Here is a 12,781-nt window from a genome sequence, read left to right on the forward strand (position 1 = left end):
ACCAGACAAATACAAACAAGAGGATAAAAGCATGAACTGCAAAGGGTGGAGGGTTCAACAGTGAAAAAGCGCCCATTCTTGGCACAATTACTCTAGAGACTACTTCAAAGGATCTAGCTAGCATAGAGAGCTGCTCTTTAGGTATCCAATAAGTTAACAATAGGCAATAAATAAATTCCATTATTTCTGAGGCAGTAAAAATTTTGTATAAAAATAGAAATGCTTTTTACAAATAAAATTTACAGGCCTGTGGCTTTCTTTTTTTTATTATTATTAAATTTATCTCTCAAGAAACATCAAGTATTGTCACTCATTTTATTTTATTTTTTTTTATTTTAAACCCTGTAGCTTTAGAAACAGATCTCTAAATCTTTTTTACATTAATCCTTTCCAAAAAAACAAGAACTTAAAAAAAAGAAATATAAAGACGACCAGTGTAAAATCAGACTAATATATAACAATACGTTGATTTGAACTGAAAAAAAATCAGATCTTCTCAAAAAACAAGTTGATGTAGTGGAAAGACTTATTTCAATTTTTGTTGCAAAATAAGTGCTTCAACTGGCATGAGGCCATTTTGTTTAACCTATAAACTGCTGGTGCCACCCTGGTAAAATACGATCCATCCATAGAAAACAACTTTTATTGTGTGCTAATGGCACCAGGGTTCACAGAGTTAAATTGCACATTTTTTTGTGTTTGTGTGTGTGTGTGTGTGCTGTTTGGAATTTCAAGATGTTTATTTTTGTTTCGAAAAGGAGATAAATTATGCTGCAAAACAAAATACAGTAACACAACTCAGTAATTACTTGGCGAGGAAATGGGAGCCAAGTGCAGTAAGGACAAGTGGGGAGATGGAAGTGGTAACTGTAAAAATAACTGTCCCTTGGTGAAGGTTGGCTCTATGTTCTTTCTTAACCCCCCTGCAGAGGACAGGTTTGCTCATGGGACTTACCCTAAGAAAGCTAAAATAAGAGCAGTAAGCATCTGGGGTTAAGATCAGTAAGGTTTGCTGTCATTTTTGGAGCGTTTCAGCTGAACCTTCAAGCGTTTCATGCCAATCTGAAAGCCGTTCATAGCCTGGATAGCAGCTTGTGCAGAGACCGGATTGTCATAGCTAACAAAACCTGCGAGACACAGAACACAGGTGGGAGAGAAAGTCAGCTCTAGGTTAGAACAAATGTCAGAAGGCATTTTGTTAGAATTTTATGATTGCTATTTATTTGACACATTCACCTGGCTTTCAATTAGTTCTTTGATCACTTTTCATATCCCATTTCCTCCCCGGCTTCCCTTTTATGTTTATAATCCTTCCTTCCATCCTCTTTACATTTATAATATTTCTTTACTAGCTGGGATGCAGTTGGCCAATTTTGGTGCAATGCAGTTTCCATTTTGTTATTTAGGTACCTATCTTAGAGATTGAAGATATTTATTACTGTAACACTTTTCAGTGTAGTATCTACATACCTCCCAGTCTATTAGGAAGTGCTATTTAGGCCAGTCTGCAAAAGGGAAGCTGAAACAGCAAGCCTGGTTACAGAATCAACCCCCAAACTGCCTAAACCCACTGGCACACCTGGGTGTGAGTTCATGTGTGCTATGGAACACTCATCTCCTTGGGCTCGGCCTAGGGCAGTTGCAATGTTAATATTTTGTAATTTTACAGCTCCTTCCCGCTCAAGATCTCAGAGTACCTTAATGTTAGTTAATTCAGTCTCTTGGTCCCCAAAGAGGTATGCAAACATCAAAATTAAGCAGCATCATAAAGACAATGGTAGGGTGTGATGAGAACTCCAAGATCTGCTCCTCGCATGTGAGCACTAACTAGGAGGATAATGCTTGCTTGGGTAATTCAGAATGGCTGGCCTGGCTCAGATTTCTTTTCCCTGGGAGACTGAAAATGTTCTGTTCATAATATATTCAAATCTCCCTGATTCTGGAAGCTCAAGGTTCATTTTCATATCTGGGCCTCCCACTTGTAATTGCAAAGCTCACCTAACTGCTGCTCTGCCTCAGCTTGGGCTAATTATGACTGCACTCAGCCTGCTGCTGTGCATCTGCTTTGAAATGCTCCTTCTTCTTTCCACTTGAATTTGCCTTAACATATATCCCTCCACACTCCTAAAGCATGGATGCCACACACTTTGTCTTCAGTCCTAACACACGGGCTTCTCAGTGCCTCTCTTTCCTCAGTCAGCTTCATTAATTTTTGCTTAGTGTCTGTGTACTTGGGTTCATGACCTATTTTTACTATTACTTTAACCTATCCTTTATAGCTCTTGCACTGCTGCCCTCTTCCAGTTGTAGAGTCAGTGTTATAATGCTTTCCCCACAGCATAAAATCTTCCCCCCTTATCAAGGTATCCTTGTCCAGCTGTTCTCCTTCATAGATCATCCCGTGGCTTCACCTTAAATTAACTTCACCAAACTAAGTTAAGACTCTTCTCTGACAACTCAGGCTAACTTCTGCTCCTTCCACTCAAAATCACCTCTCGTTTAAACTTCTGCAGACCTTCTCCTGGCCAAAGCCAATATGCTCTATCCATATTGTCCTGTGGTTGATTATTTGTTGCCTCCTTAAGGGATAATAAATGTTCCTCCATACCTTCCTTGGTTTTAGTAACTCTTGCCACTTCCTCACTTTCTCCCTGAGATCATTCCCTCTTAAATTTTTTGCCAATTCCTGAGGAACTTCGTCACTCTCTTCCTTTCTTCCTTTCCCCTATTTGGTTCTAGGAGATCACGTCTGTTCACATGACTCCAATCATTATCTTAGCTCTACGTCCTGTGTCTCCTTCCATTGGCTCTAGGATTGGCTCAGGGATAACAAAGGGAACTAGCACGAGCTGGGAGGCAGCTGTAGCACTGTCCAGGCAGATGCTCCACAGCTGAGGTGTAGCTACTTCTACCTACCTTGACAATTCAGCATTTCCCTCTACAGCTTTCCTGACCTCCACTTTATTCTCTTAAGTGCATATTACTGCTATGAACTTATCATCACTGTACTTCCTTTCCTTCGTACCTAGTTTTATCCACCTGGAAAGTAAGCAAGTGATCTAAACTAGTCACTTGGCATCTGTGGATGGTGAATGAAGAGCAGGAAGCACACTACTGGCATCAGCCCCTGTCATTCAGTTGTTATTCTGATCCACAATTTGTCTCTTTACACAGAATGCAATACTTGCATTAGCTTGTTACACTCTCATCTTCCTTTATTGAGAATCTTCATTTATAAAGCTTATTGAAGAATCTAGAATTCCTTCCCTTTATTTGTATTTTTCTGATTGGACCCATTCATCATTTTTTGTTTGAATTTTAAACCACAGGTTACATGAAGTTGGAATGATGTTTCTTATTAATTCTCAAAGATCCTGTCATGACAATTCTGATTTTTGTTTTAGATCTTTGGGTATCTCTATAATCAGGATAAATAATTTTCATCATTCTAGTTACAATTTTGCTAAAATGGCTGACTGCATTTCTGCACTGATGTAACTGGGTCCCTCCTCCTCTGCCTTACTTACAGATCTCATTTTTCTTATTCTAACATTTATGAAAGGCAAGAGATAAGCTTGAAGAGTGAAACCCTTTGTCTGCTGAATCAACTAAAGCCCATGGAGCCTGTGAGAACTCATGGAAGAGCACTTCCAGGTGTAAACACACTGTCCTATCATCCTCATCACCATTTAATCCTTGGAGCATTCATTTGGGGTTGGACAAGAAAAGAAAATATGCCTAAGTCCTTTTTTTGCAAAGAAAGGGAATTTTTCATTTTGTGAAGCAGTTTTGCATAAAGATTCATCACTGTCTATCACTCACTCAGAATAAACCTTCCCATTTCTGCCAGACAGACTTGGACAATCTTTACACCTTTTGGATGTTCAACCTGTTCTCATCTGTAATTTGACTTCCTCCTCCTTTGGGCAGGAGATTGGAAACTCCAGAGTAGGAAGCCCTAAGCATGTACAAATTATTACAATTACAATTACTAGGGGCAAAAAGGCCAAACCAAACCAACAAATAAAAAACCCAAACCCAAACTGTACCAAGTGCAATGACCATTAATGATTCAGCAAAGAAAAGCACTATTGTTGTAGTTTTTGGATGGGAGGACAGAAAAAAAAAAAAAAAAAAAAAGGCTTTTTGAAACACAAATATAGGACCAAAACAAAAAAATAGACAATTCTTGCTAATAAAGCTGAGGAGGTGCATGCAGACTATGCCAGTACATTAAGCTAGCAGGACTAATTCTGGCTTTGCCTGTGATTTGCAGCATCACCAAGTAGTCACCCACTGAATCAGAAAACTCAGCTTCATCTGCCACTTCTACTTTTTGTTTTTAAAGCAGAGCTCCCTCCCTGGTGGCAGAATATCTGGGAAGGAAGACTGAGAAATGGAAATATCAGTGAAAGCTGCCTAAAACAGAAAAGACAGAGGATTCCTCTGTCCGTTGGGTGTCGACACCTCCATTTTCCCTTAAAGAAGATAACTCTGGTGCATTACTAAGTTAGACAATTGTGTCCCATAAACCCAGGCAAATGTGTAAGAAGGTAATCAAAGAGTAAAAGAAAATGCACAAAAAGCAAGTGTGGGAAATGATCTGATGAATTGAGCCACCTGCCCAAACTGATTTACATTCTTTCAGCAGTCACCACAATTGCTGCATTTTGATTAACGTAGCTTGATTTATCTTTTCATCAAGATTCCTGGAGACCTCAACAACGATTTTGTAACCCTCAACATACTAACAGAACTGGCTCCAGATCAATGAGGAGTCCATTTCAATTCCACTTTTCAAATTTGCAAGAGCCTCAGGGACTGCTTTAACCCATTGCAGACACAGGCTGGACTATACTGGTCTAGATATGAATAATTTTTTGTAAAGCCTAAAGAGCTAAATGCTTCAAAAATTAGCTGAAAGACTGTGGGAGAAAGCAGACAGAATGCTACACTCTTTCTGTGAACTGAATCAACTTTCCAAGTGTACTCTCCAATCCTCTTTTGTCATATATACAGGCACATTCCTTTACTCTGGGAAAGAATTGCCATTTTAAAGAAAATTCCAGTACTTTGTATCAACCCTTGCAAAACTCATGTTTAAGAGATTCCTTCCTCCTACTAAATCCTCACTGTGTCTTGCATAAGACCATAATTATTAGACCAACGCTTCAAAAGTTTACCACTCACTCACATTCTCTGCTGCACTCCATCAAAGCACTGAACTGGTACATCTCTGCTGTTCCAAAGACATCAGCCCTCCTAATCAACCCTAAAACTATTTTTATACCAACACATCATCTCCTCCTCTGCTGTGATCTAATTTTCTGACAGCTCAAAGTATTTTCTGGGAAACTTGACACTGATCTTGTGAGGCTCTCTTCATCCCTGCCCTAAGGTAAGGGAGATGCCACCTTCCACAACACACTGGAACCCAGCCACAACAGCTAGAGCTGCATATCTAGACATCAACTGTCTGCAGAATATTCTGAACTACATGTACACACCATTCAGTCACTAATTGCAAAATCTTGTACTTAATTCAGAAGAAAGAAATTCCTGTAATGTAGAAGCAATGGGTTAAACATAGAGCATTTTTAAGTGGCTCAGCTATACAATAGAGAATAATTAGGTATCCATAATAAGGCAATTTAATAGTATACTAAATGACATTCCCCCACACAGGGTATAATTAGTTTCATGTACTTGACACATTCATGCGAGATGTCAGACTGGAAGATTATTATTGGTTTTTTTCATTTCCAATTTTTAGTTAAAAGTAGTTTGTCTGTGCATCTTCCTGCTCATTTGAGGATTAACAGTCTATTATTTTTGGAATGATTTTCCAGCATGACATTTCTCACATTGTTGTTAATTTTCTTTCCTGGCCCCTTTTCAGTATAGTGCATGTAGCTTTTAGTATTGGATTTATTAAATTTGACATACCAAAGCACTTGCTCAAATTGGTCTGTTTGTCAATGAAGACTTTAGCAGAGATAACATTTCCAAAAGGCATGAACATCTGCAGAATGTCCTGGTCTCCAAACTCCTGGGGGAGGTGGTAAATAAAGAGGTTTGCCCCTTCTGGACCTTCAGGAAAATAAAAAAAAAAAAAAAAAAGAAAAAAGAAGTATGAAAACAGCTATTACAAGTGCTACATTTAATCTGTTTTTCCATAATACTTACTGAAGCTGATGGTCAGAAAGCATTTCACTTTCTAACTCTGAAGGAACAAAAGCAAGTGGATCATCAAAGGAGCACAGCTGAAATGCAGCTCTTGAGAGCATCCCATCTTGAAAACTGTTTACATTGAAAAGTGTTTATTTCATAACTCTACTACAGAAGTAGTTAAATTCATCCTCTTTCTTCAATTTACCTGAGTGTCTTTCAGTATAATTAAGTTTAGGAAAACAGGTACAGAATGTATTGGCTCTCAAAATGCCCCAAGAACTGCACAAGGAGTCCTCTGCTGCTTCCAACACCTGCATGGATTTGTTAGTTTAATTCCAGTTGAAGGAACTTATGGAAATATAAGGAGGTGAGCTCAGATTTGAGTAACACAGATTTAAACTCGAAGGGCAAGAAAATGGTGCAGATAGGAATAAAAATAGTAAGAAGAAGCACACCTTGTGACTTAAAAGTCAGTGAAGTCAGTGAGAAAAAGACATTGAGAATTAAATTTGTACTGACTCATTTCAAAATGAGCTTTTTTTTTTTTTTTTTTTAAATAAATCCCCCATAGAAAGATCTGTCTCCTGGAAGAAGCTCTGTAAAGCAAGTATTTTAAAGAAGTTCAAAATTAAGTAGTTGGGTTGCAATTAAGTGGCTTTAGACTTAGTTCAGTTTGCAAACAAAGGTGTAAACTCAAAGGTGCTTTGAACATTTTCCTAACAGAAAAGATTTGAGACATTTATTATTAAAGGTGTAGGTTAAAACATTCATCCTAGTACTGATAGGTTATTTTTTTCCCCTAGCTCAATAGCAACACACTGGAAAGGAGCAATGGATGCCAGGAAGAGTGTGATATGTGATGGAGCCAGATGTGGCCTCCATGCAGACTCCAGCAGCGTAAGTGGTACACAAAGGGAACAAGCATTTCTGCTAAAACCACACCTAAAATAGCCTGATTACATAGTCCCTTGCTTAATGGAACCTAAATGTGCTCAGATGTGATGTCCTTGGTTTTCTGGAGAGGAAGAGGAAAGCGCTCATGAGATTTACAGAGTTCCTTCTGCAACAGAGCCACAGAGCCTCACCTCTCCTACACAGAATAAGACTGGCTGCTCTCTCTCAGCCTGAAGGAAAAGGTAGCAAAGTTTGCCCAAAAGAAGGAGATAAATTAATTAGATTTAAAAAAAAAAAAGTAATTCTGAGGAGGCAGGAAAAAAAATATATAATAAACTTGTCACTTGGAACTTTTTCTTCTTGTCACAAATAAATTATCAATCCCAGCAAATAATGTTCTTTTAAATAGTAGGGGAAAAAAATTGCTAAATAATATTTACGAGCATATGCACAAGGGAGTTCACTGTGCTTCAGCATTTAATATTTACATAGCATTTTTCTCTGGTACTTGTTTATCCTCAGCCACTCCAGACTCTTCCATCAGAAATCATGGTAAGAGACAAAACATTGCTGTCAGTATTCAGTAGTGGAATTCACTCACTTGAACTTAACCACCTACTAACAGATACAAGATATATAACAAAAACATTGTGTTTTAAAAAGAATGCTGGCAATTCATAAAAATAAAAAATAAGCCTAAAGTTGATTGGAATGTTTATGAACAGAGAAAAATTAAAATAGTTAGGAAAAAAAAAATCAAGCTGGCCTTCACTATGTATCTTGCAATGACACCAAATAAAGAATTTTTTTCTGGTGTCAAATTCTCTATTGTCACTGACCAAAGGGCCTGAGGCAAAAGATAAATGCAGAAAACAAAAATATGGAAAAAACAATTTTAAAAATTCCCTTTCATTTTAAATAATTCAAGCTTTTAGCAGCAAATGAAGGAAACATTTGAGAGAAAATATACATTTTAACTCCAGTGTCGCTATACAATAACGAGCTGGGGGAATGCCAAATTTGTCTTCCTAGGAAACACATCCCATAATGATACAAAATACTATTTCAAAAGAGGATAAAAAAGATTTCTCTTGAGGATATTATACTAGGTTTATTTCCAAAGCTTATCCTTGGCAAGAGCAGTAGTGACAACATAGATACAGTCTTAGAAAGCATGCACTATTTTCCTGTCTTTGTAGAATTAGCTGGAAATTAGGACAGGAGAAAGCAATGAAAACAGAAACAACCCCCCTGAAAATGCCTGGGAAGCATGAAGGGGAACGGAAGAGCGAAAAGGGTAGCCTCATTTTCCTAAACACCTTGTAATTAGTATTCATTTATTCTTAGCAATAACTTCCTGAGGTTTATTTGCTGTTGGTGTGGGGAGAGGGGGGCAATCATTCACTTAGCTGCTTCCTCACAAGACCCACAATTAAGTAAAGAACCACTCAAAGTGAAAACGGATCTTGTCATTAGCTCAAAACCTTAATCAGATTAACTCCACTATGACAGAAAATGGAAACCAGAAGACAAAATTGCATCCACAGAGGGATGATTTTTGTTAGCAGCACCTTTTTATGTGGTAGTTGATAAATGCTTTTATATAAGGAAGGGATGGGTGGCAAAGTATAACTTGAAGGACAGATGGCTGAAAAGTGAAACACATCGGACGTTAAAGAAGGTGACAGTGGCAAGCAGGAGAAAACTGGAGGAAGAAGAGATCACAGATTAGACTGCCTGAGGCCTCCCACGAAGCCTCCAGGAGGAAAACAGCCGCGTGGCACCGCTTGGGCTGGGTTTGCTGGCGTGGGCACTTACCTTCCTTCTGGCTGCCCGCGGCGCTCTGCTGCTGCAGCAGGCTCTGGCTGTAGAGGGTGGGCAGCGCGGCGGCCGCGTACTGCTGGATTCCTGAGTAGGCCTGGGTGAGCGCGTCCATCGTGCCAGCCGTGCCGTTCGTCAGGCCTGTTGCGCCGAGTCCTCCGTTCAGGGCCGCCATACCTGAGAGCATTTGAGCAACTTTACAAAAAACCCAACAATAGAGAAAAGAAATTGCACTTGTTCATTAGTGCTTTCCGAAAGTCGTTGGTATTATACGACACTGACGACGACAGCAGTGCATGCAGCTCGGCACGTCACCAAATGGGACTGAGGACAAAGAAACACGACTTTGGCATCAGGATCACTTCAGCACAAGGGTTGCACAGTCAAATGGACTCGCATGCAGCCTGCTACTGGCAAGTACTACAGCTCCATGCTCCTGAGAGCCTCTCTGCTTGTCCTCCTCGACACCTGTGCTTCTGCTGTGGGTGTCTGAGGCTGGCAGTGGGGGACCTATGTGAGCTGTGTCCTTGTCTGTGGAAAAAGCAGTCTGTGAGGAAAGCCGCTCTCTCTGACCAGAGTCTTCAGCAACAGCCACGACAACACCAGATCAGAAATGTTTTGCTTATACAGAGTAAGCAGAAAACCCTGATTAACTGCATTTTAAAACAGGTCTTTTTCAACCTGAATGATTCTATTATAACCCTCTACAATTACAGACTTTGTCCCTCTAAGCTTGTGGTAGAAAAATGGACTGTGATGCTCTCTGCTTCCACCCCCTCCTCTAGTTACTCCAGTCACTCCACAAGAGATGAACAGCAGCCCACCCAGAGTGACTAAAAATACTTTATCCAGACTAGGCATTTTTCATGAAGAAACAAAAGCAGTTATTTCTAGCAATGTTTTTCTTCACAAGGGAAGCAGAGTCACTTTTTTTTTAACTTACAGCAATTCTACATCCTGATAAGTAAGAGTAATTTAACTGGGATGGCTGCTAAAGAGGAAATTTCAGATGGGATTGCTAGCTGTGCAGAAAATGACATCCCTCATCCGTGCAAACAGTGTGGGCTGCATAAGGAGTTGTACTACTCTGATTTGATGGTGGACAAACTCCTGAGCTACAGCTTCCCTCCTCTGCTTCTATTGCTCAGCATGACTCCAAAATGAGTTATGTTGAAGTTAACAGTGCTAGCATGTCTTTCAGAAAATTCCAGAAAAAGTGAATTTGCTGTTGGAAGTTGAAAGCATGGCAGGGTTCAGAGCCCTGCTCATCTTCCACACACCCAGCCTATGTCAACCTGAGCACTGAGAGTACATCAAGACTAAGAGTCAGAGCATGTTTTCTGCACAATTAGCCATCCCAGCTCCCCAGTTTCTAGGTGAACAGCTCACAAACAACTTAAAAGGCTTAACAGGACCATAGAGGTACAGAAGATCAGTCACTAGAAAAATGGGGAGGGCACCCAGAATCACCAGCGGTCATTTCTTAGACATTCTCTAATGTTTTGGTTGGTAAAATGGTGGGTGAAGATGTGACTGGTGGTGTCGTATTAAGATCCCAAAGAGAGGAACAGTAAAGAGAAGAAAAGGGCTTAATTTCAGAGCAATAATAAGGGTTGGTATGTAAATTGGGGAAAAGTGGGGAAATTAAGCAGAGGACACTTTTTAGTAAATTAATAATTAAATCTATTAGACTGAGAAACAATCTTCAAGGAAGATGGCAGAAACCTTATCACGTGTAATTTAGATACAGGAAGAATACTGCAGGGAATTATCCAGCATTGACAGAGGAGGATAAAGATGCTGACCCCAGTATCCTTCTGCCTCTTATGTAGATTTGAAAAGCATATTCCTGTGAGTCTCCAATAATCAGGACAATTGCTCAAGTGGCACCTTTTTGGCTCCACCAGACTCTGTGCCAATTAAGAGAATTGTACTGCATATATTATACCTTTTGATCTTACTATAATTTGTGTGACTAAACACTTGACAGAGATGTGATATTCTTAGCCTTTCCTTAATAAAATGTCTCACTTTGAAGACTTCTCTTTCCCCTCCACCCCACTCCAGAGCATCAGTGTACCCTAATGGGATGTACTGGCTGCCACTGCTTCGAACAAAAACCCCTGACAGAGCTCAACAGACCTGGGTATTTCTTGTATAATGGTTCCAGTTATAAAACTGTATTGGGTTTGTGTGGTAGTGGGGGGGATAAAGGGGTGGTTTCTCTGAGAAGCTGCTGGAAGCCTCCCCTACATCTTACAGAGCCAATGCCAGATGGCTCCAAGATGGACCTGCTGCTGGCCAAGGCCCATCAGTGCCAGTGGTAGCACCTCTGAGGTAACTTGGTAAAGGAGGAGAAAAAACCTTGTGCAATGGTAACTGCAGCTAGAGAAGAGAGGAGTGAGAATGTGTGAGAGAAACAGCTCTTCCAGGTTGATGGAGAAGGAGGAGCAGGAGCTGCTCCAGGCACTGGAGCTGAGATTCCCCTGCAGCCCCTGGTGCAGCCCATGGTGAGGCAGCTGTGCCCTGCAGGACATGAGGGTCCATGGGGGAGCAGAGATCCACCTGCAGCTCATGGAGGAGCCCACACCAGAGCAGGTGGATGCCCAAAGAAAGCTGTGACCCCACAGGAAGGCAGTGCTCCTGGCAGGACCTATGGAGAGAGGATTGCACTGGAGTCGGTTTGCTGTCAATACTTGTGACCCCATGGGGGACCCACTCTGGAACAGCCTGAAGGGAGATGCTGTGGAACAGACCCACAGTGGAGCATTTTGTGGAGTGCTGCAGCCTGTGGAAAGGGACCCACATTGAAGGAGCAGGTGAAGAACTCTATCCTGTGGGAGGGACCCCATGCTGGAGCAGAGGAGCAGTGTGAGGAGACCACCCCTGAAGAGGAAGGAGCTGCAAGAACAATGTGTGATGAACTGACTGCAACCCCCATTCCCCTGCACCACTGGGGACAGTAGGTGAAGAATTCAGGAATGAAGTTAAGCCTGGGAGGAAGGTAGGAGAGGGATGAAGGTGTTTTTAAGATTTGGTTTAATTTTTCATTATTCTATGCTGAATTGATTGGTAATAAATTTAACTAATTTCCCCAAGTCAGGAGTGTTCTGTCTGGTAAGTCATCCCTCCCTGCCCTTACCTGAACTCACAAACCCATTGTTATATTTTCTCTCCCCTGTCCAGTTCAGGAGGGGAATGACAGACTGGCATTCAAAATATTGTAATAACAATATTAATAACAAAAACTCTATAAACAATATTTTTATAATAAATGTACAATATACAATATATTATTGTATAAATAAATATTACTACTAATAATAATTTGATCCTGAGGCTGACTGTTGCCTGCTCTGCTGTTCTGTACTTAGGTTTGTGTCACTGCTTACACAGGACTGGTTAAACTAAAGGCTCCTGATAAAGCAGCTTGTATCTCTCTTTTTATTAGAGTATTGAAATAACTTGATAACAGAAGTAGCATTAGGATACCGTGTTATCTTTGGTGAGTCATTGGCCTATTAGATAAACATGCTTTTTGTTGCAGTGGGCAGCATCCTCCCCCTTCTTTCCCCTGAAATTAATAGCACTTCCCACCCAGTGGTTCCAGATCAGCCATCAGCCAGACAACCCAGCCCACAGCATTGCTCCTGGGAAGGGCACAGTTACTGCTGCCACAGCCCACGGGTGGCATACACCTCCCTCCTGAGCAAAACACAGCTGCAGAAAGCACCCAACACTTTCTGTTCTTACATTTTAATGAAATCTGCAAGGCCCAGCTGCTGTTACACATCTCTGCCATTTCTTTATTATCTCTATCAATGCACCTCAGTCACACACTGAACTCTGGTCCCTTCCTCCCTTCTGTGAAATAACCTTTTGGAGCCTCTCATCT

At 40.7% G+C, this 12,781-nt stretch overlaps 1 protein-coding gene across 9 annotated transcripts in view; it reads right to left on the reverse strand.

Annotated features, from left to right (window-relative positions):
• Positions 1–348: 348 nt before the first annotated feature.
• Positions 349–12,781, reverse strand: part of CELF2 (CUGBP Elav-like family member 2) — a 540,383-nt gene continuing 527,950 nt past the window's right edge. For 5 of the 9 annotated variants that reach the window (XM_053942011.1, XM_053942012.1, XM_053942013.1 and 2 more), the window contains 3 exons: positions 8,884–9,081; positions 5,947–6,090; positions 349–1,127 (listed from right to left, as the gene is read on the reverse strand). In XM_053942011.1, coding sequence (XP_053797986.1) covers positions 1,000–1,127; positions 5,947–6,090; positions 8,884–9,081 — 470 coding nt within the window. In that variant the 3' untranslated portion in view covers positions 349–999. The remainder of the gene's footprint in view (positions 1,128–5,946; positions 6,091–8,883; positions 9,082–12,781) is intronic. The other 4 variants (XM_053942004.1, XM_053942006.1, XM_053942009.1 and 1 more) reach the window with 1 other exon arrangement.

This window comes from Vidua chalybeata, chromosome 5 (genome assembly GCF_026979565.1).
Source record: "Vidua chalybeata isolate OUT-0048 chromosome 5, bVidCha1 merged haplotype, whole genome shotgun sequence".
NCBI lineage: Eukaryota > Metazoa > Chordata > Aves > Passeriformes > Viduidae > Vidua > Vidua chalybeata.